Raw genomic sequence first — 24,161 nt, forward strand, 5'->3', positions numbered from 1 at the left:
ATATTAGGCCAGGCGCAATGGCTCACACCTGTAATCCCAGTACTTTGGGAGGCTGAGATGGGTGGATCATGAAGTCAGGAGTTCAAGACCAGCCTGACCAACAAGGTGAAACCACCCATCTCTACTAAAAATACAAAAATTAGCCAGGTATGGTGACACGTGCCTGTAATCCCCGCTACTCAGGAGGCTGAGGCAGGAGAATCACTTGAACCTGGGAGGTGGAGGTTGTGGTAAGTAGAGATTGCGCCACTGACTCTTTTATCTCCGTCTGCCTGGAAACGTCCCTTGGATACTGACATGGTTTATTCTCCCATCTCAAGGTGGCTGCTCAAATGTCACCTTCTCAGAGAGGCCTCCCAGACCACACTGTGTATAATGAAACTCCACCCATACTCCCAGCTTAGCACTCTACATGCTTTGTACATCATTCTTTTCCCCCACACCAGCATCTATCATCACCTCACAGAGTCATATAATTTACCTGCTTATTTGACTACTGCAGCACTGTCTCATAAAAATTTTCAGAATGATGAAGATACTCTATATCTATATTGTGCAAAAATGTAGCTGCTAGTGTATGGCTATGGAGCACTTGAAATCTGGGTTGTATGACTGGGAAAATGAATGTTTAATTTTATTTAATTTCAATTAATTTAAAATAAAATGCCACATGTAGCTAGTGGCTACTATATTCCACAGTGCATGTTTAGTGTCTACCCCACTAGCATGTAAGCTTCATGAGGGTGGAGATTTTGCATACTTTGTTCACTGCTATCTTCCCAATACCTAAAAATATGCCTGGCTACTAAAGAAATACCTGTTGAGTGAATGAATGAATATGCTATGAGATTTCCACACAGCATCTCATTCAATCCTAATGACAGTTTTGTGGGTTGGGTGCTATTTTCATTCTCTTGTACTGAAAAGTAGGCAGTGTCTTGCTCAAGATCACCCAGCTAGTCACAAGAAGATAAGCTCTGAACGCAGGGATATCTGAAGTGCAGACATTTTGCTTGTCTGGAGTTGGGCCAGATGTTCTCTGTGGTCCTTTCTTACTCTGAGAGTCTGTGTTTCTCTAAGAATTTCCTCCCTTAAAAGGCAATGGCAGCACATAGATTAGTGTTAATTAGATTGATGGACCTTCTTATCCAGTCACTTGTCAATGGCTCAGAATCCATAGTTCTTTAGGTAGAGGGAGCACAAAGCCTCTTTCCACCCAGCCTCTCCCACCCTCTATCCCCATCCCGGCTCCCATGGCTCACCGGTTTCTGGGTCGCAGAGCTGCTCACAGGCATCTGTCGTCCTTTGTCCACAGAGGTCCCTCACCCATGGGGAGGTGGCATTGATCTGGTAATACAGGGAAAGCTTGGCCGGGTTTAACCAGTCGGAGATGTCCAGGTAGCTCCCTTCACTCACCACGAAGCTGCTTCCTATGGGTGAACAGAGAGATGACTACTTTCTCACTGATTTTTAAGGTCTTAGCTGATGCTACAGGAACACAGAGAGGTGCGTAGGAGCCACATCCCCCAGGTCATCTGATCTCATTTGTCTAAGCGCACTTGCAATGTGCCCGTCATGGTGTTGCAAGCCCATAGGGAGATGGAGGCAGATCAAACATGGGAGAGAATTCAGCCTAGTGATGAAAGATAGGCCCTTAGGACTGAGAGGGAAGTAGGGTCAAATTCAGGATCTGCCTTTAATAGGCATTGACTTCGGGCAAGTCACACAATGCCCCGGGTCTTGGTTACTTCCTCCGTAAAGGAAAATATTAATGGAACTTACCTCATGGAGTTGATAAGGGAATGAAATAAATTCATGTAGATAAAATGCTTAGCTGGCACCTGACTTATCCTAGGAAATAATGATTAAATACTAAATTTCAAAGGAAATGAAGAAAGCTAATGTCCCTGTCACTCAGGTGTCTCCTCTGGAACAGGGGTCATTGATACCCACAGGGGCCAGGAGGCTAACATCAATAGGAGAGACTGGCTGAGTGTGAAGGCAATAGCATCCAGGTCTCCTCACAAAGCTTGTGTTGTTTTTGTGTTATTATGAGAAAGACAGAAAGATAGAGAGAGACAGACCAAGATAGAGAAAACAGAGACAAAGTGAGATTTCCAAAGAAATCCCCAGCACCTCTAAGGAAAAGAGCAGCGCCCACCCAAGAAAAAAAATGCCCTGATGTTGCAGAACAATAGGGAGAAGGTGGGGTTTGACACACAAGGAACACTGTAGGCCCCATTAAAATGGAGCAGCTATGATACAGCTCCAGCAGCTCTTGCCACATGGAACTAAAGGCTAATGGCACCAGATCTTCAGATTTTCTTCAGGAGAAGCTAAATATTAACATTTTTATTCTAATCAACCAATTTTTCAACATTTATGATGGCTAACATTTCTTCTTGAGTGCTTGCGTAGGCCAATATTTGCTCTAAAATGTTCCTTATTATCCCACATATATGTGGAAACATACATATATGTATATATTACTATATTACATATAAATGTATAATAATCTATAGATAGATATTCCACACACATGCACATGTACACACACATATATATACACACATACTTTTTTTGGGAGGCGAGAAACAGAAGCCCATTCAGGATGGCTGCATACAAGTTGCAAATGGTGAGTGTATGTATGTATAGCAATAAAACAAAACAAAGATAGAATTTCACAGTGGGAAAAATATGTACCCACACAGGACCAGGCTTCACAAAGCTGGACAGGGAGCGTGAGTCTAGATTGATGGCAGATCTAGAGACGGCAGCAGCAGGAGACTTTAAATTGTGTTTTATAATTAACATGACTCAGCTTCTCACCTTGTGTCTACCTCACTGTCAAGTAAAAACAAAGAAACAAATCTTTCTGTGAGTGCAATTCAAGTTCTCCAAAGACAGACTCAGTTAATAAGAATCAAATGGGTTCTATGGAGGCCTCTCTGTCAGGTCACATCTGACTCTGCTGGCTGACCTATGGTTGGACTCCTCTTGACTCTGGTGAAAAGCTGTGGTCCAATGAGCAATGGCCAGAGAGGCGGGATCACATCAGACCACACCTGGCTGACTGAGCATCTAAGACTGTGGGAGGAGAAGTTTCCCTGGAAATAGGAAGGGTATGATCGGCAATGATTAGCTTCTCTAATTCACACAAACCATATGATTTCTGTCATCCTATGCAGTAAATCCCTAGGTAAAGGCACAGCGGACAACACAATTTTGGTGCAAAAGAAAGAGGCATCTTTGTGAAGTAGGGGGAATAGATAGTATCAGGACTGAGATAACGAAATGACCACATTTCAAGTTGGCCCTAAAGTCCTTGGCAGCTAAGGCAAAAAAGGAAGGAGTCTGTTGGATTCTATATTTCAAATTTCTGGCAGAAGAAGATATGCAAATCTATCTGCAAAGCCATATTTCCCCCCCCTGGAAATAAGCCCAAGCAGAAACATGTCACATGGGTCCTTGAGGAAGGCACAGAACATCAGTATCAACTACAGATTTTTCTTTAAAAAAGCACAGTCATGCTGTTTAAATGGATAATTCTTGTATTTATTCTCACTAAAGACTGAAAGATGGATATTGAATTGTGTCCCAGGACTGAGTTTGGTTAATCCCTCTACTTCAGGAAAGTTACACAGTGCAATAATAAAGAGAATAGAATCAGCAAGATATGAGCTCATAGCCTCACTTTTTTACTTACCAGCTCTACAAACTTGGTCAAAAAAACAAACCCTCAGTTATCCTATATGAAAGGTGTGATACCAAGTCCTCTTTCATAGGTTGATAAAAAGATTGCATAAGACAATGCATTTGTCTTAGGTCCGAATCACCAGAAAACAGACTCGGAGGCAGACACAAGCATTCAGGATGTTTTGAGGTACATATTCTTGTAAGAGGATGAGCAAAGTGGGATTGGGCAAAGGGAGAGGTCAAACTAACACACGGCAAAGCCCTCAGCTGATCCCATGGGGGAGCTCTGGGGCTGGGACGGTCCTTCAGTGATGTTCCAAATCAAGACAAAGATGTCAGGACTTTCTATCCCCACATCAGCCAGTTATAAGCTATGAGCTGTCCCTGGAGAGGGGACGTAATCTTGTGTGGAGTGGTCCCTTTCAATGGAAGGCATTACTCAAAAAATGATTCAGCTGAGAGTGGTCAACCATCCATATTTCTGGCAGCTGGGGAATAAGTGCCTAGGTGCTGACTGGAAACCTGAGGGCAGCATCACAATGTCCACTACAAGCTCTGTGAAATCTTAAGGAACAGGAACTATTTTGATTATTATTTTGAATTCTTATGAACTTAGAAGCTCTAAATGCAATACCAGTAAACAGATTTCCCTCAATTATGAGAAACACGAGTCTCCATGGAAGAGACTGACTTAAAAAAGCAGGTATAATAAATGGAAAGTTTGTGTCCTCCCAAATTCCTGTGTTGAAACCTAATCCCCAATGTGGTGCTACTTGGAGGTGGGGCCTTTGGGAGGTGATTACATGGGTGGAGCCTCTAGATGGGATGAGTGCCCTTAGCACAGAGACTCCAGAGAGTTCCCTCACTCCTTCCACCATGGGAGGACACAGGGAGAAGTGGCCATTTGTGAATAAGGAAATTGACCCTTATCAAACACTTAATATTTTAGCGCCTTGATCTTGGAATCTGCAGTCTCCAGAACTGTAAGAAATAAATTTCTGTTGTTTATAAACCAACTGCTATAGTAGGCTGGACAAACTAAGGCAGCAGTTTATCCTTAATGTCTTTAAAAAGATATTATGCAGAGTTACACAGTTGGTTTAATGGCAGAAGGGAGTTACTATCCTTTGAATGTCCTCTGTTCATTCGTGGCATGAATGTGATATGTATTCTGCTCACTTAATCCTTACAACAGCCTTGCAGGATAGGTATTTCTCCCAATTGAACATGAAGTTCAGAGAGAAATTGACATGGTCAAATTTGCACAACCAGTAAGTGGCCAAAGTGGAACTTAAACCAAGATTTTTCAGCCTTCGAAGCTGGAACATTTGCCTTTTTTCAAGCTATCTTGAGGCTTAGGGGTTTTGGTCAATGGCTTTTTATGGTCCTTTTCCTCTGTCTATAGTAGTCTGTGAATTCTTCTATAGTGCATATCATGTAGAGTTGGAGGGCTTTTGCTTTCTCTGATACACTGTGATTTCCTACAGAGAAGAGGTCATGACTCATTAGTCCTTATCAATCCAACTCTCAGTAAAATGCCTGATACATACTAGGACTTTAGTGAATGTCAAGTGCATTAATGAAATCAGAGTTCCATGCTTGACTAGAGGGAAGTTCAATTCACTTCATCATGGAATTGTGAAGCAGAAATGCCTCCACATTGATCCCACAGTTTAATTTTTCCATCCTGTGAGAGCCAGAATATAAGACTAGCCCTTCAGAATCTCCCCAGTTCCAAACTAAATGTCGAACATCACTATTGTGGCTCCGGAGCTCTTGTTCACTGAATGGGCTCATGATGTGTACGGCAAAAGTAGAGAGGGAGGTAGAGAAACTCAGTGAGAAGGGTCAAGGATGTGTGGCAGGGAGGTGCCATATCAGAGCCTGAAAAGAAGTAACTTTGCGCCAAATTTAATGTAATCATTTACCCAACGTTGATTAAATTCCTTCCTGTGTAAGAAATAGACATAGAGACTAAGAAATGGGCTGAATCCATTGAGAAAATTAGGGATAAAACAAGGGAGATCAAATATCTGCCCAGATATCTTTAGTACAACCTAGAGTGTGGTAAGAATTGCCTGAAAAATATAGGCATTGTCTTTGGATATAAGGGAGAGGAAAAAGGAGGCTCAAAGAGGAACACTGAAGAGTTGGCCTTTAAGCTATACCTTGAAGGATGCAAAGGAGACCATGGCATAATGAACTGTTTCCTCCAGAGTAAGTGGTTACCTGTGTGGCGTTTAACCCTTAAGGCTAGACTCCAAAACTGGCCTGCACTACTCTTAATCTCTTTACTACTTGCAAGGCATGCCACTCAAGTAGCACCTATATGTGCTGTGGTAGAGTGTCGTTCATTCACTCCGATATGGCTATGTGCCAAGCCCTGCAGCAGGCTCTGGTTGAGAACATCTGCCTACTGAGAACTTACAGCCCAGGAAGGAAGATCAGATATGAAAAATCTAAGGTAAAGCATGACTGTCTGCTCCCCTCCCCCTGCCCCTCACTTCCCTTACTTATTTGCCCATCTAGATTGTGCATTTCTTGAAGGCAAAGCCCGGCTTCATTTAACTCTACTATCACTGCCGTGCTTAGGGTAAAGTCAAGGTTGGGTGTGAGCATGTGAGAGAGAACAAGAGAGAAAGAGAGCACTAAGTTTAAGGCATGTCTAGCAGAGCTCTCTGAATAAATTCCATTTATTTGGGAATACAAACTACACAGAAAAAGAATAAAAGGCACTATTCCATGTGTCTCATGTTTTTCTAGTTTTTCTTTGGACCCTCGTTTTATTTTTTGGCTTTAAAGTGTCCTCCCCACTTTACTGACTGTTCTGAGTTCCTTACTACACTCAAATAGATCTCCCCAGAGAGCAATGACTCTGAAATAAATCTCTGCCAAAATTTCAACTTCAAAATGTCATGTTTCCTTATTTTTAAATATATATATATATGTTTTTTTCTCCCACTTACTTATGGGAATATACATCATCTAATTAGCCAAATGGATTTTCAGTTCGGCCCAATCATTTCGTTATCTAGCATCTGAAGCCCAGCGTTGCTCAGGGGACTGCACGGGCACGGAGGTCCTCATTAACTCTGATCTTCAATTACATTGATTATCAGCCAGCTTCTGTAATTGTGCAGCATAGATCAGGGGTGAGCTGGGGAGCTCAGGCCACTCTGTAGTATACTCTGAAAAGCCAGAGGCACAGCCACGAAAGAAACAGAAGGCTACAGATGAGAACTAAAAATACCACGGAAGGAGGTATCACCAGACAAAATTGCCTGGAGAGCCAGACAGCAGCTGCAAATCCCTTTCATTACACCTCGCATCATGAAATAGACCTCTGAGAACCATGGACGGGAGATTTCAAAAGAAGGCTGTGGTCACAGTGGCAAATGGTGAGCACAGTAATGAAAGACTGTGTGGCTAAAAGATGGTCTTTACAAATGAAGCATAGAGACTGTTTTAGCCAAAAGTTTTCGTTTTTATTTTCCCTCTTTCTTTGGGTAAAAATAATTAAAGATTCCCTTCCTTCTGTTACATCATGAATACCACAGGTCCTAGCTGTCTTGGACCTGGGAGAAACATCTTCCTGGGAACAAGATGAAAAACAAACTGTGTGATGAAGCAGGAATGAAGATCATATCTACTATCAGCCCGACAGACTCAAGAAGAATATGCCACTTTTACCCTTCTCCCAGGTCCACAGAGCCCCAAGTCAGGCTTGAATACATTCCACCACCTACCATCAACAGAAAAGTATATAAGGGTGGGTGATCGACTGCAAAATTGTGGTTAAAAACAAGCTTGAGGGTTTTTGAGTATGGCCAGAGGCAACCTGGATAGCTGGGAGCAAACAGTCTCTGAGAGCAACCACTCTGGAGGAACATTATTGTGGGGGTGGTTCTCTTACAAGGATCTTCGAGAGTCCGCCTCTGGTTATCTCTGTCTTCACTTCCTGACCTTCCACTCCCAGCTCTCTTTCCTCTGCCATCTTCTTTCCTTTTGCCTTGAATCAACCCCAACCTTTTTCTGTTCCTCTGTATGGTTCCTACTCATTACGGGTTGGACTGTGTTCTGCCCCAAATTCATATGCTGCAGTTCTAACCTCTAGTGTCTCAGAATGTGACTGTCCTTGAAGATAGGTTCTTCAGAGGTAATTCAGGTTAAATGAGGTCATTAGGGTGGGTCCTATTTCAATATAATTGATGTCCTTATAAGAAGAGGATATTGGGGCACAGATACACATAGAGGAATGACCATCTGAGGACACAGGGAGAGGACAGCCATCTACAAGCCAAGGAGATATGCCCCAGAAGAAACCAGCTCTGCTGACACCATGATCTCAAACTTCTAACCTCCAGAAATATGAGAAAATAAATTTCTGTTGCTTAAGCAACTCAGGCTGTGAAACTTGTTTTATGGCAGCCCTAGCAAATTACCTCTGTCTTATTTCTTTTTGTTTGGTTGGTTGGTTTTTAAATTTTATTTAATTTAATTTAATTTTATTTTATTTATGTTTTTGAAACAGCTCTAACTTACCCAGGCTAGAGTGCAGTGGTGCGATCACGACTCACTGCAGCCTCAACCCTGGCTCAGGTGATCCTCCCACCTTAGCCTCCCAGGTAGCTAGGACTACAGAGACACTACAGTACCACCACACCTGACTAATTTTTTGTGTTTTTTGTAGAGACAGGATTTCAACATGTTGCCCAAGCTGGTCTCAAACTCCTGGGCTCAAGCGATCCACCTGCCTTGGCCTCTCAAAATGTGGGGATTACAGGTGTGAGCCACTGCCCTTGGCCACTTCTGACTTATTTGACAGCAAATATCTCAAGCTTGTCATTTGCTCTACTTGGTAACCTTTATTTTGTGCTTGGGATACCTATGAATCACTTCTCAGAATAAAGCTTTCAAACGTATAAAACCAAATTTATAGTATAGCAAATGTCATCAATAAGTGAAGCACAGTTCTATCGATGGATCCCCTGGAGGTTCATGGAGCTCAAGATAAAAACCCGAGTCTGACCTAAGCTATTTTCATCCACTCCCCAGATACCAAGTCTGGTGTCTTATCTGGTTCTAAACACTTCCAACATCACTGGATGGACAGAGGGATTATAATACCCATAAAGTGTGTGAATCAGATGGAAATGACAAAGCAAAGAAAGAAGCTAAGAAAACGCTGAGATGTTCCAGTGGCTATTTTAAAGACAGTCACCCTCTTTCTGTTAATTTTACATGAAAGTACTTTTTTTTCTTTTCATGCTCTGAAGAAGATAGCAACTTGGTTAAGATTGGGGTTTCCTGGAATCGTTACACAACAGATTAGAATTTTATGGTGCTATGATAGCTATGTATCTAATTTTACAGACTATCAGAAAACTTTGAGTCTCTCTAGTCCAGAGTTTCTCAACGTTTAATATTTTTATCAAGTGTTTTTAGACATTTTTTCCTAACCACCTCCCACCCATGAAATTTTAATACCAGAGATATATTGTATATCTGTTTATATACTGTATGTACCGTTTATATACTATGCTTTCACTGTACATAGAGTAAAATATTTTCACCCCCTCCCCAAGATCAATTTTTACCCCTTTAGGGATGTTATGTCCTTATTGAGAATGTATGTTATAATCAGACCCTTTTGCAGAGATAAGGAAACTGAGGGTCAAGGAAAGAGGTGGGGGATGTGCCTAAGATCCCCCTGGGATTAGTGAAGTAGCCACAGTTAGAACATGGACTTTGTGACGCTCAACCTCTTCTGGCCATGAGGGAGGTGGGAGTGAGAGAAGTCAACTGACTCTCCCAGAGCCACAGGTGTCAGAGCTAGACCAGAATCCAAGTGCCATAACTTCTAAGAGCTCAGAGTCTGTGCCAGTATCTTCCACTGACAATCAAGAACCGTCCCGGTGGAGGGGAACTGTCACTGGGCTAGAGCTCCCTCCTGGGAGGAGGAAATGCTAATAACTGTGAGAGGACCACTTCATAGAAGAGGCATTGAGATCTCATCACTGCATATCCCAGAAAAAAGACCATGGAGATGAACAGTACACTGGGATTTGGGGTATTCTGGGTTAAATATATATATATATTCTTCCCTACCTCAGACTTGTGATCAAAGTCTGGCTGAAAACACATTGCCACAGAATTCTACATGCCTTTATGTATCCGTGGTCTTGCTTCAAAGTTGAGTTAGGGGTGTTTGAGTCTGGACAAAAAAGGTTTGAAGTTTTGACATTTCAAAAAAGTATCTTTTCCCCCAAGAACACAGTGGTTTGGTACCAAACTAGGCAACGGGAAAAGAATAAAGTCATGACATGTTTTCCCATTTTTAAAGAAGAATTTTGGCTACAGGTTGAAAGCAGCTGTTTACTTTTAATTTAATTAATTAATTAATTAATTATTTTATTTTTTGGACTCTTTTTATGACTTCATTGGGAATTTAGGCATCAGACCCAATTTTAGTGTTGGATTTCTTTTTTAACTAAGATCTGTGCTTTTTGAATGAACATGGTTGACGACTACTCCCGAGATCCAGAGGTCATTTAGCTCTGAATTACTAATACTGAAAAATCTCTCTCTGTGTCAGTTGCTCAAGTAAGACATGAACTTAGATGGGAACTTTGACAGGAGTCTAATAGGAACAGATTAAATCTGGCCCAGCCACTGAGTTGCTGCATGATTCTAGAACAAATCACTTAGTCTTGGTAAGCCTCCTCTATTTCTTAATCTGTACAATGTGAATAATGCTTACTTCACAGAGCATCTATGGAAATGAAATAAGATTCATTTGGATTGCCTATGGATAGTTCCTGGCTAAGGCCTTCATGTTTTGTTATTCTAGGCACAAAATGTACAAGATAAATTACACATTCTATTTATAATCATATATCTGTCTGTATATATAATACATATTACTATATATTTTGCATCTGCATATACAGTTGATAATTGTGTATGCCCATGTATATGTGTATACACATTTGTACATACACATAAGCACAGATAATTCTGTCAACACTGTGTCCTATGTAGATGGCACCTCCTGAAATTGTGCAACATGGTGATCCTGCTTGGGACACAGCCAGATATTAGTTTTATTAAAAAAAACAAAGTCACCTTGCTCTCACCTACTCAGGCTAGACTCATTTCTTCTAGGCTGACTTATCCTAGCAGCTTTTCCCCTGATTGTCACAGTTTCCTGGGATGATCTGCATAGGGTGGGAATGAGGGACCCTACTTGAAGACATGTTGCAAGAATGAGGAACCATTGTAGGGGTCCTAGAAGTATGCCTGGCATATATTAGGTGCAATACATTTGGAATGAAAATTTGTGGCTAAGATATGAATAGCTGAAGAAATTAACAAACGAATGAGTGCACCTTGTGGCCTACAGGACCCACCAGCTTCACTATGCTCCCTGCAGCCCTGTTTCCACTTCTTAGGGTCCACCCTTTTTTATGAGATGTGCTTCCTTCTGCCTTTCCCAAGGAATCAGCAGAAACATCAGGAGCTGTTTGGAAAGGACAGCTCACAACTGTGAGGACTAAGAATGACCGTATTAGCAATTCCTCCCCAAATCTCTTTCATGACTACACTGTGGGTTCCATGCCAATTGACCAAATTAGGCATAGGCACCTGCCTGCTTTGTGTCTCTTGTGTCAGCGTGTGTATGTTTGTAAGTGTTCCTGTTTCTCTAGGTCTCTTGCTTTCTGCTCTCTTCTCTTTTGTCTGGAAATGGCTTCACTGGAAAAAGCATAGACCTTGAGGTGGGCACATCTGGATTCAAAAGGTGCCTTGACGATTCATCATTTGAGTGACTCTGGGAAATGCTCGATATTTCTTTTCTCTGCTTCCTCATCTAAAAGAGGGTGAATAGCACTTACCTTGCAGGATTTGCAAGGTAAATGTAAGTCTGTGTATGTTCCTCACTCATTGAATGCACATAGAAAATGGGATTTTTCTTTTTACTAATGCCATTGCTTAGAAATACCACTAGAGGGTAGGTGTTGCTTTTAGTCCCATTTTACAGACAAGGAAATTGGAGCTAAAAGTGGTTAAATGTACATGTCCTAAATTGCACAGCTAGGAAACTGACAATGCAAAATTAGAATGCAGGCTACCTGACTCTGACCCCAGAGCTCTGTTAACACATGGCTGCCTTGCATTCTGCTTGCTTCAAGGAAAACCTATCCACATCACTGAGATTTCTGGTTGTTGTATTTATTTTTTATTTTTTGCCTCTGTCAACATACATCGCTCATTACTTCTATAAATACTGAGCTTCTCATGGTGGTAGCTGAAACATAAATCATACCATGTTGAAAGAGAGAGGAAGAAAAAAAACAAAGAAGTCAGGGAGAAGGTGACATAATATTGTAATTCAATACTTAATATCTCCAAAGACATGTAATATATTGTCATGACATTTTCAGGAGATATTTTCTGGAAACTGGACAATAATTCAAATTAATGCTAAGCCTAAATCTAATTGTTTTATGATGCTACAAAGGACTACATGGGGCCAAGCATCCAAAAATCAGCAGTTTCAACGGTCATGTTGATGGAACAAATTTCACTGTCAGGCACAGATGAGAACAGCTGCCTAAATATATAATATTAATACCTGGGGCAATGTAATAATGGGGATCTGCAGCTTAGCCACACTCTAGCCTTCCCAGTAACCAGCCTTTCACCAGTCAAGTTCTACTATGAATTCTGGGAAAGGTAAGGAGAAAAAAAAAAAATAAGGTTTTTATTCAAGGGCCAAATGAAGGCCCTGGGGATCAAATAGGACCCAGGGTGGCTGAGGTACGAGTTTCTGGTATATGTCACATGAAAGGTTAATTCCTGTCTTCTGTTCCTGGAGGCAGCTGGTGAAATGTAGTCTGAAGGAGCCAGAGAAGACTGACTGGTTGAAACCCCAGCCTTGCCATTTACCACCAGATGGACTTTATGCCCATGACTCACCTCTGTGAACCTTGGGGATCCTGTTCTGTAAAATGGGACAATACCTAACACACACTCCTGTGTGTAATGGCACATTGAGATGTCCATGGTTCATGAAGGAAGCAAGTTGCCCAAAAATAGATAAGGTATTATCTCAGATTTGAAATAAACAAACATAAAAATAGCCATTCAGGGTTTCTGTGTGTATGTGTGTGTGTGTGTGTCTGTGTGTGTGTGTAGAAAAAATTCTAGAAAGATATACATCAAAAGAGTAATCAACCGGGCAGACTAGTATTGGAAATATCCTAGGAATAGGAAAGAGGGTGTATTTAATATTTGCTCCATTTACACCTGTATTACCTTTTTAATAAGAATACTGATGATGGTACTATTACTAGTACTTCTATGATATTGAAAACAGCAATAACACCAACCTCAGAAGGTTTGGGAAGGAAGAAAGGGTAGAATATATATAAAATTGTAGTAGTGAGTCAAACACATAGAAGGTGATGAAACATTGGTTTTTTTTTTTTTTTTTTTTTTTTTTTTTTTTTGGTGTCTAGCTAATTGCTAAGAATATGTTCTCCCTCTGTTGGAAGAGGCTGAGACATTGGGCCAAGATAGGCGGAAATTGACTAAATATGCCACTTTCTTCTTCTCACACTTGCCTTTGTCCCCATATCCTGAAGTTTCCTCTTCACCACCCCTATCTTCCCAGATTATACTCATTTGTCTTCCTTCCCTGGTCCCATCACCTGGAAGTAGCCTGTCTTTCCTCTGTCCTGAAGCCTGCCACATGCATCTCTTTTCTTATATCAGTATCCCCACCGATGCCTTCGAATTTAGCCCACCCTTTCAGAGGAGTCAGCACGTGGCAAGGTTTAGGGCATACGGATGTCTTATTTACCTAGGGAGAGAGTGAGTTTTCTAAAGAAGAAACCATATCTAATTCATCTTTAAATTGGCATCTCTAAGCACAGCGTTTGGCCCTTAGTGGGTAATCAGTAAAGCATTTTGAATGAATGAATGGAGTGACAAATGGTGCTTTAAGGCAACTATTTGTAGAACATTGCCATAGATGTTATCAAATGGAAACAAAAGAGGCAAACCCCACAGTTCCCTCCCCACACTCTCCAGTGGCCCTTCAGATCTTACCTGAGGTTCACTAAAGGGCCTTAATAATATGCAATTTTATTTTTGTTTAGCATTTAAAACACTGCATAACAACTTTACATCCAATATCTCTCTTGATCCTCATAGCAAGAGCTGTTAGAGGTTCTGGAGTTAGGTCTGTTTCATAGCTGTGTGGCCTTGGGCAAAGGTATTACCCTCTTTCGAACTCCGTAAGCTCATTTGAAAAAAATAAAATCAGAAAAAAACAGTAACTACCTGTAGGGTTAGCGTGAGGAAGAAGTAAGTTAAAGAATAAAAAGTATGTATTAGAGCAGTTGGTATTCAATCATATTATACTCAATGTATATGCAGATATGTTCTAGGGAGTTACTTCATTATCATGTCACAGATGGAGAAGTTGAGGTCAGTAAAAGTGCCTTGCCCAAGTTACACACAATTATTTAATTACAAACCTGGAACCAGAATCCAGAAGACCACACTCCGGGTCCTGTACTTCATGTCCTGTCACTTTAGTTCTCAGCAGGCTGATTATTGTGTTTAACTTCTGAATGTATTTATTCATACTGTCAACAAATGTTTACTGAGCACCACTTATGTGCCAGGCCTGGTTGTAAAGCTGGGAATTCAGCAGAAAATATAAAAGACATAGCACTTGTCCATATAGAGTGTACAATGTGGGGGAGAAGGTGAGCATTAAGCAAGTAAATGCACTAACACTAAGACAATCACACATAGGAATGAGTGCTTTGTAGAAAGGAATAAGCTGCTGTGAGCACCAGATAGGGGTGTGTGTGTGTGTATGTGTGTGTGTGTGTGTGTGTGTGTATTTTATAGTGGAGAAGGGAGATAATCATATTAGTGGAATAATGTTCTTTGCAAAGGGAACAAGATATGTGAAGTTCCTTTTTATTTTATTTTATTATTTTTGAGACATGGTCACATTCTGTTGCTCAGGCTGGGGTGCAGTGGAACGATCATGTCTCAATGCAGCCTTGAACTCCTGTTGTTCCAAGCCTGGCACTTCAGCCAGCAAGACTCAGAGGAAATTAGTAAGTGCTACTAATAGCTGGATCCAATTCACAAGCCTCTATGAGGAGACAGAACTCCTGGGCTCAAGCAACTGTCCCAACTCAGCCTCCTTAGTAGCTGGAACTACAGGTACATGCAACAATGCCTGGCTAACTTTTAAATTTTTTGTAGAGATGAGATATTGCCATGTTGCCAAGGTTGGTCTTGAACACCTGAACTCAAGCAATCCTCCTGTCTCGGCCTCTTAAAGTGTTAGGATTACAGGCGTGAGCCAACGTGCTGAGCCTTTTTTTTTAAATGTGAAGTTTCTGACATATAAAATATGTCGGGTTCTATTTTCAGTTGGAACCAATGGTCTAGCAAATGATGATCTAAACTATGGGATACATAGGACATTTGGAATGTATTTATGCTTTTGCTTTCAAACCTAATTGTCCTTTCTGAGTCGCTAACATCTGGAAGAGCACAGCTAAATAGACAAACCATGGTTTGTGAATCCAGACCAAACCCCATGGGGCACTCCTGCGGTTTACACAACAGGAATGGGCATGCGCAGAGACCCTATAAAACACCAAACAAAGTTAACATCATCTCGCTGTTTCAAAAAACTAGTCAATTGCTATTTTTTGTTGTTAAATTCATTTAGATGATGAAGCCTTTCTGTTTTTTATAGACAGAGAATCCAGGGTAGTGTTTAAGAGCAGAAATACAGAGCAAGGCAGCTGGTATTCACGTCCTGGCAATGCCACTAACTAACCAAATGATAAGGATCCAGTTAAATGGGCCTTGGTTCCTCAGCTATAAAAATTTGGATAACAATCTCATAGGAATGTGGGAGGTAATATATGTAAATTAAATTTCCCTTGTTTCAGATTACTCACTTTTAATGTAAACGAGGTAATAGATGTAAAGTGCTTAAAACAGCATCCAACACATAATAAATGCTGGATAAATGTTAGCTATTCTTATACTATTTCTACCTTCATATATTTGATAGTTCTACTGTGAAACAAAAGAAAATGCTGCCTTGTTCAAATACAGTTTCACAAAAACAAACACAATAACCAAGACGCCTGCTTGAACAACATATTAGCTTTGGATATAGCAGTGTAACCAAAAGCCCATTCTGTGACTCATTTCTACTTTCCTAATTGCCTGTTCCTGCTCTGGTCCTCAGCCAGGAGTCAGTCTTTAGCCACACCATGGATATATACACATCAGATTGTGTGTGTGAATAAACAAGAGCACACAGTTCCTGCTGCCTCTGAGGACTGCAAAGAAATGACATTAAAAGTGAGTGATTTGAAACAACTGAAATTTAATTAAAAACAAAATTAAAAGTTGTTCCAAGCCTGGCACTTCAGCCAGCAAGACTCAGAGGAAATTAGTAAGTGCTACTAATAGCTGGATCCAATTCACAAGCCTCTGTGAGGAGAGAGAGCAAAGAAGATGCATACCCTTTAGATGAAACAATTAAAGATCACTTCTGAGAAATAATCATGCACAGTATCCCAGGGCAATAAAAACAAACAAACAAACAAACAAACAAACAAAAACACCAAAACAACATTATTTGCTGATGTGTTTCTCTTTGACTTTCTCATTTCTATTAAGGGAAAGTGCCCTGACATTCCCCTAGTAGTGTCTTCAATGGCAACACACTGATTTTGAAAACTAGACTTAACACGGGAGGTGGGGGCAAATTCCTTTAAAAAATGTTGCCATCCACTGCCCTGAAATTTCACCTTGCCAATTTATTCATCCTTTGAAATTCCAAATACTCAAGGTGCTTAGTAAAATTGATTCTCCTCAACTAATGAAGACGATTGTCAGCTGGGAGTTGGAGACTCAGCAGCAGTATGGTTAAATGTGCTGGCTACAAGAGTGCTACGGTGGATGGAATCAGAGTGGGCAGTAGGCAGTGGGCAGAGGGGCTGCGTCTGAGACAAATGTGCAGAGGCAGGTCCAAGAAGTCCATCTGTCCCGGGTTCTCAGGGTAGCATGGAGAGAGGTACAGGAGAAACAGCAAAAACTATGACAGGAAACAGGAAGATACTGAAAATAAAACAAACAACCACCACCAACAAAAAACTGAAGACAATAAATGAGGGGGGTGGGGTAAAGGAAGGGGGAGGAATGACCAGAGATGCAGCATTGAAAGTCTTCATGAACTGGCCAGGAGTGGAATGAACCAGCTTAGCTTAAATACACAAACTTGGATCAGACAGTGCATGTCCCTGAACCAAAGAACACTGCACAGAGCTCTACCCTGCTCTACTTTCTTCCGTGTACTTGTCCATGGAAAGGAAAGAGAATGCCCATTCCACAGAAAAGCTTTCCTGTGCTCACTTCTACAACTCATCACCCAGTCTGCCCCAACCACGTTGACCTTGTTCCACCTTGTTCAAGTCACCCAAGTGGCTTTGACTGTGTTGTTCCCTCTGCCTGGAACACACACACTTTCCTCTCCCACACAACTTCACATGTTCCTTTAAATGCCATTGTCTCAGAGAGATGTTCCCTGACCAGCATATCTGAGCCTTCCATCCCAACTCTCCTATATTTTAATTATTTAACACCTCATTTTAATTATCCTCCCAGCTACTCTCACCTGTTGCCAATGCTTACTTTGTTATTTTGCTAATTTGCTTTGGTGTCTGTCTCCTGCTGAGAATGAAAGCATGCTGCAGGCAGGAGCTGTGTCTGTCTTTTCCAGCACAGCATCTTTACTGCTCCATGACACACAAGAAACAGGAAATAAATATTTGTTCAACGAGTGAATAAAGTCTGTAAAGATGTAAAAAGTTATTATAGGCAAAATACCTAGCATACTGCCCGGCACATGATGACTTCTTGTGTTATTTTCATAAGGATCTAATATTATATGGATTTGCATTCTAGTAGTGAGGTTGTTTCTGGAATGAGAGAAGGATGGGGACTGAAATAGGACTGAAGGCCTCTAGGTGCCAACTTGCTGTCCTCACACTGTGTTTGGAACATGCAATATGCCATAAGTATGCACCTGTTGCCTAGATGGATCTTACTGAGGGTGTGAGGTTAGGGAGGGGATGGGACTGGGCGCTGCTGAGGGCTGATGCTGCAGGTCAACTGGGGAGAGAGGAGAAGCCGAGGCCAATTTCCTTTTGTACAAACCAGTCTCATCTCATCCTCCAAAGAGTTCTTCTAGGTGGACAATGAATCTGTACAAGCCCAACTTACCCTTTCACGCTCAACTCAGCTTCTGCCTTCTCCAAGAATCTTCTGATATACTACCTCGGTGAGAATTACCTATTCTATCTTCCACCCAATTCCTGATGTAGCTTTGAGAGCAATGCAGCTTATGCTTACTAGGATCAAGACTGGTTTTGAAGAGTCTACCTCATTGTCAAATTTTGTGACGAATTTTGGGTTTCAAAATAAAACTGCAAGCAATAATTCAATAACAGGAATCATAATTACAGGAATGGTATTAAATGTCTCAGAATTGTTTTTTTTTAAGTTATTTAAAAAAGTATCTTGAATAGGGAACAGATCTAAATATACTGAGCTCCCACTCTGTGTTGAATACCGTGACAAAAGGGGGTGGTTATAAAAGTGGAAGAAAGAGTCCCTGCCTGAAAGTAGTGTATGGTTCAATTGAGAGATAACAAGATAGAGCATTATAATAGAACATAATCAGTGTAGTGATGAAGATAAAATAGGAAGCTTTGGGTGCACAGAGCAGGGATGCTTCCTACAAACAGTCATACTGCAAAGTCAGAGAATGCTTCCTACAAACAGTCATACTTGAGCTGTCACACTTCCTTATATTGAGTTCAGTATAAGAAAGCAGCTAAATGGGGTAGAGAAACCAGCTAAATGGTGTCACATTTCAAGTGTGACACCAGCTCCCATCACCAGGCCTCTGTATCTTTTTTCAGGCCTCTGCTTCCATAGAAAGTCCTCCGCCCAGCACATTAATGCTTCATTTGAGTCTTTGTAGGGAATGGTTGGCCCTGGAACCCTGAAACTCACAGGTCATATTAACACTCATGTGGGTGTCATAGACTCATCACTCTCTCATCCTCCACCCTGGTTCAAATATTGCGGTGAGATGTCACCTGAGATATTACAGCTAAATGGAGTAGAGGGGTGCTATGGTTTGACTGTGTCCACACCGAAATCTCATCTGAACTGTAGCTCCCATAATTCTCATATGTTGTGGGAGGGACCTGGTGGGAGATAATTGAATTATGGGGCGGTTTCCCCCACACTGTTCTCATGGTAGTGAATAAGTCTCGCGAGATCTGATGGTTTTATGGGGGAAAGCCCTTTCATTTAGTTCTCATTCTCTTTCCTGCCACCATGTAAGATGTGACTTGCTCCTCCTTGCCATCTGCCATGATTGTGAGGCCTCCCCAGCCATATGGAACTGTGAGTCAAACCTCTTTCCTCTAGAATTACCCAGTCTCGGGTATATCTTTATTAGCAGCATGAGAACAGACTAATACAAGGGGCAAAGGGATTTAGGCAAAAGGAAAGAAATGCTGCAAAGAAACAAAACCGAGTCTGGGCCTTCAGGAAATAGCTATTTCATTTGGCCTGAGGGTGAGATGCCCAAGGAGGAGAATGTGCTAAGATTAGGCTCAAAATAATTTCTGGCTCTAACATTCTACACTTTAGAAAACTGCCAAGCTAGCTACTTGACAATATGCCCACAATGTGCCCTCACCCCTGTACTCATGCCCTCCTTTTTGGGGTAGCAGAAGCTGCCATTTTTAATTGATTCCACATTTCAAGTGTGACACCAGCTCCCATCACCAGGCCTCTGTATCTTTTTTCAGGCCTCTGCTTCCAAAAAAGTCCTCTGCCCAGCACATTAATGCTTCATTTGAGTCTTTGTAGGGAATGATTGGCCCTAGAACCCTGAAACTCATAGGTCATGTTAACACTCGTGTGGGTGTCAGACTTATCACTCTCTCATCCTCCACCCTGGTTCAAATATTGCGGTGAGATGTCACCTGAGATATTACTCCAATGATTCAAACCTTCAGGGGAGGGGAGCAGCCTTCAGAGATCTGGAAAATTAATTTTACTCGCAGGACACAGTGACATCTCCTACTAATAATTTTTATCCAGGCAGCATGTGTAAAGGTTCTAATATTGTGGGTTTTTTTTTTTTTTTTGACAGAGTCTAGCTCTATTGCCCAGGCTGGAGTGCAGTGGCGTGATCTTGGCTCACTGCAAACTCCACCTCCCAGGTTCAAATGATTCTACTGCCTCAGCCTCCTGAGTAGCTGGACTATTTTTTGTATTTTTAGTAGAGACAGGGTTTCACCATGTTGGCCAGGCTGGTCTCAAACTCCTTACCTCAAGTGTTCTGCCTGCCTCGGCCTCCTAAAGTGTTGGGATTACAGGCATGAGCCACTGCACCTGGCCTATTGTGTGTTTTTAAAAGTTGCTTGCATTTTTTCCTTTTTTTTTTTTTTTTAATCTAAAAATGTAGCCAAGAAGTAGGCATCTGATCCTTGGTCTCACATCAGGATGCTGGTGCTTCAGCAGAATTGTAACAGTCCCTAGTTTTTGAGTGTGGTTACCATGGTCCAGGCCCTTGCAATTCACAACCATTTAGTCCTCACAATAACAGTCTAATTTCTGGTGTATTAGCATCCCCATTTTTCAGAAGATGAAGCTTGAGTTAGGGTTTGAACCCATGTACTCTAGCATTGGTATTGAAGCTAATAACCACCACACCTCACAGCTTTACAAAAAGGAGATTATTCTTGCAAGGCTTCCTCAACTCAGTAGGGTTTCTTATGTTGATTGATGTCTGGGGTCATCAACCTTTCAGGGATCCCAGGTGGCAGATACCACATCATCTTTGACTCTTTCTCTTCCTTGGTCTCTACTTGCAGTTAGTTGCATATTTCCTTGTTCTAGCTCTATAGGAACTCTTTTGTCTTTATTTTCACATCTAATGCCCTTGTTCAGACATTGTCTTATGAACTCAATATGGCTGCCCCATCAGTCTTCCTTGTCTCCAGCTTTGGCAACCTCAGATTCACCTTTTACACTGTGATCATTTATTCAACAAATCTTTATTGAACACTGATTGTGTACTGGGGATTACAAAAGAATAAGACAGCTACACTCTCTGCCAGTATGGGCCTTCAAGTAGCTTTGGAAGGGCCTATTGTTTTCCAAGTATTGAATATGTGCTAAGCAAGTATTGAATATGTGCTAAGAACCACCCTTTAAGGTGGTTCACTGTGACATTCGCCACTTCACAGATGCACAAACAGAGGCTTAGAGAGGTTAAATAACTAACTCAAGGCTACATAGCTACAGAATATCAGAGCCAGGTATCAAACCACGGCAGTGAGATTCTATAGCCCAGACTCTTAACCAGATTAGACATTGAAGAAGTAATTGCAAAAGGACTGAATGCAAAAAGTAGTTCAGGACCATTTAACAAGGAGACTCGACTTAGACTGAAAGGATGGTGATGGTGATTCCAATAAAAATGAACATTACCAAGTACTTTAGAAACATAATCTCATGTAATTCTCCCAACCCTACAGATTAAGACGTAACCCAGAAGGGTTAAGTAACATTGGTAACATCTATTATCTATTATTTCATACAGCTAGCATTTGAACCCAGGTGTATCTGACTCCACAGCCTGAACTCTGAATTAACAAGTTGCCTTGCCCTTTGTAAATGCAACTGTGACTCTTACACTCTTTTTATTAAAATCCTTCAGTGCTTCTCTGACTCCCAACCTCCAGGATAAAATCCCAACTGCTTTTCCTGGGTAACCCTCCCATTAGATCCATTCATGCCCCATGGAGCCCCAGCCTTGCTGGGTGCTACCTGCTTCTGCCACACCTTTACTCATACTGTTCTTTTTACCCGGAAGATTGCCCTTCTTGTCCTCCCTCTCTCCTCCCACCTCCAACAGAAGTGCACTCTCACTCCCAATCCTTGCCCATCCAGTTTCCTCAAATGGGAAAAGACCCTAGTAAAATCCTCTTGCTCCCTGAAGCTTTACCCACATCTGCCCAGTGGAAAAGACTCCAAGCTTCCCTAGCAACCTGGCTGACTGTCTATATGACCTGATGGTTCAGATTATCATCTACCTTCCATAGCAGCCTTTTGCTGTATAGTTAGTCTATCATTTTAAATGACACATGTGATCCCTATGAGGGTGCGATTAGCATTTTCTAACCATCTATTTTTGGCTATTGTTATGCCACTCTCTATTTCACCTTCGCCACCACCCTGTGAGGAAGGGGCTTGTAGCTTCACTTTTATAGATGGTAAAATTGGTAGTTCTGAGAAGTACAGTGACTCGTCCAAGATCCATAATTAGTAAGTGGAGGAGTGTAGATTTAAACCTGAGGATTTAAGCTTCCAAATCCTATGTTCTTTCCCCCACCTCACCCACCTTTAATGCTGACTGTGCCTGAGTTTGTTCCAGAATCTAAGTCCTGGCCCTGAGCAGGCACTCAGTAAATGTCAGCTGAAAGTCTGAATGTATAGACTCACTGATAAAGTTTAAATGGGAGCCAGAGTTAAAGCCAGGGAGTGAATAAATAGAAGGTTCAGGGATGGTCCAGGCCCTGGGGATCACTCTAGCTGATGGTGAGATGCCCCAGCCATTAGCTGAGGTTCAGAAAGTTGCCAAGAGCTTCTGGAAAACCCAAGGCTGAGCAGCTGCAGATATATTTGGCTTACATAATCCAGAGGAATGCGCTGGGGAGAAAAGCCAAATAGCAAGGCTTTGCTGGAAAGCAGGGCTGGGGAATGGGGAGCAGGGATGCACAGGTGTTAATTATTCCTCCCATCTTACCCTTTCCCATGTGAATACAATGCATTCTTCCCTTCCCAAACTCCCACTGGCATCAGAGATGTTCAAGGTCCCTCTGCAGCTGTGACTAAGAGGGGAAGCTGGGGAGGGGCCAGGCTTCCCACCACGTTATTTTTCATCCAGGCAGCCTTGGGAGCCTGAAGTCCCTCCACAAGCTTGGATGTGATCCTTCTAAGCTTTCTTCAAATGGCAACTTGTGGGCTCAGCTGTTTGCTCAGCTGTCTCTGCCCCCTACCTCCTTGTTCAGGGGGCTGCCTGACGGCAGTTTGGCCCAAACCAGTCTGAAGAGAGAGTACTGGGGTAATGTGATGGCTGCATAAGGACTTGGAAGGTCACGTCCATCATGAGATAAGTAAAGGGGGACTTTGAACCCCAGTATTTCTCCCTCTCCATTTAAGATATCGGGGCAGGGAAGAATTTTAAGTATCACCTTGTTCCCCTCCTACATTTTACAATGAAGAAACTGAGTCCTGAAGAAGTAGAGATTTGTCCAAAGTTGGAGTGAATTCATAGAGGAGCTGGAGGATGATCTTAGTCCTTAAATTCTCTATCACATTCTGTGGGTGTTGATTCAAAATAATTCTGTTCAATCTCTTCCCACCTGTGTAACACTAAGGTGGTCATATAACCTCCCTAGGCAAACATCACCTTTAAATTTTTTATGTGTCCCTTATATTTGAGGATATAACTGGATCTACTTCATGAGGTAATAGAATGAAACAAGTAATACCTTGCAAAGTACTTAGAATAGGACCTGGCACTTAGCAACTGTTCTGTAAACATTTCTAATCACTGCAACCATTGGGAGGTTTGAAAAACAGGGTCTATAGGATGCACTGACATGTGTCCATGCCCCTCCCTGGGAAGCCTGCCATCATCCATTGCCCTTCTCCAGATAAGTGTCAAGGGCTCTAAGATGTAGCTCAAGTAGCACCTCCTCAAGACACCTTCTTCCCATCTCCAGCTTGGGATACTTGTTTGCCTCTCATCGGTGTCTCCACAGCATCTAGGACAATCCCATCATGAATCATTCACACTGAGTTTCATCATTTATCGACTGGGCATGTCCCACCACCACTAAGCTGGAGAAGGCCAGAGATGGTGTTTCATCTGTCTCTCCACCCCAGTATCTGAGCATGCCACAGACAGTATGGTATGTGGTATGCAAATGTTTGTTGATCATAGGAGGAAAAAAAATTAAAAATGGAGAAGACGAAGGAAGAAAGGGAAGAAGCAGAACACTATATAAGAATAAAAGAATGGTGTTATTAATGCATTTTAACTATCTATCTTCCTTCTTCTAGCCAAGGGAGGCCAACCTCCCTAATATTCTACCTTTTCCTTACCTAGCCTTACCTGCTAAGACCCTATTCTAACCCTAAGGTTTTCTTTATACATATTAAAGCTGTAAACAAACAGTGAGGTAAAGACACAACATTCTCATAATCATAACTACCCTCACAGTTGACAAAATGCTTTTAAGTGAATCAGCCCACTA

The 24,161-nt window shown here is 41.7% G+C and overlaps 1 protein-coding gene across 11 annotated transcripts in view; it reads right to left on the minus strand.

The window, feature by feature from the left end:
• LOC105487111 (astrotactin 2) overlaps nucleotides 1–24,161 on the minus strand; it is a 995,255-nt gene that overhangs the window by 578,113 nt on the left and 392,981 nt on the right. For all 11 annotated transcript variants that reach the window (XR_011612991.1, XR_011612990.1, XR_011612989.1 and 8 more), the window contains one exon: nucleotides 1,263–1,430. Coding sequence is in view for 7 of the 11 variants with exons in the window: in XM_011750424.3 (XP_011748726.3) it covers nucleotides 1,263–1,430 (168 nt within the window). In the remaining 4 variants the exon portion in view is untranslated. The remainder of the gene's footprint in view (nucleotides 1–1,262; nucleotides 1,431–24,161) is intronic.

Source organism: Macaca nemestrina, chromosome 14 (genome assembly GCF_043159975.1).
Source record: "Macaca nemestrina isolate mMacNem1 chromosome 14, mMacNem.hap1, whole genome shotgun sequence".
NCBI lineage: Eukaryota > Metazoa > Chordata > Mammalia > Primates > Cercopithecidae > Macaca > Macaca nemestrina.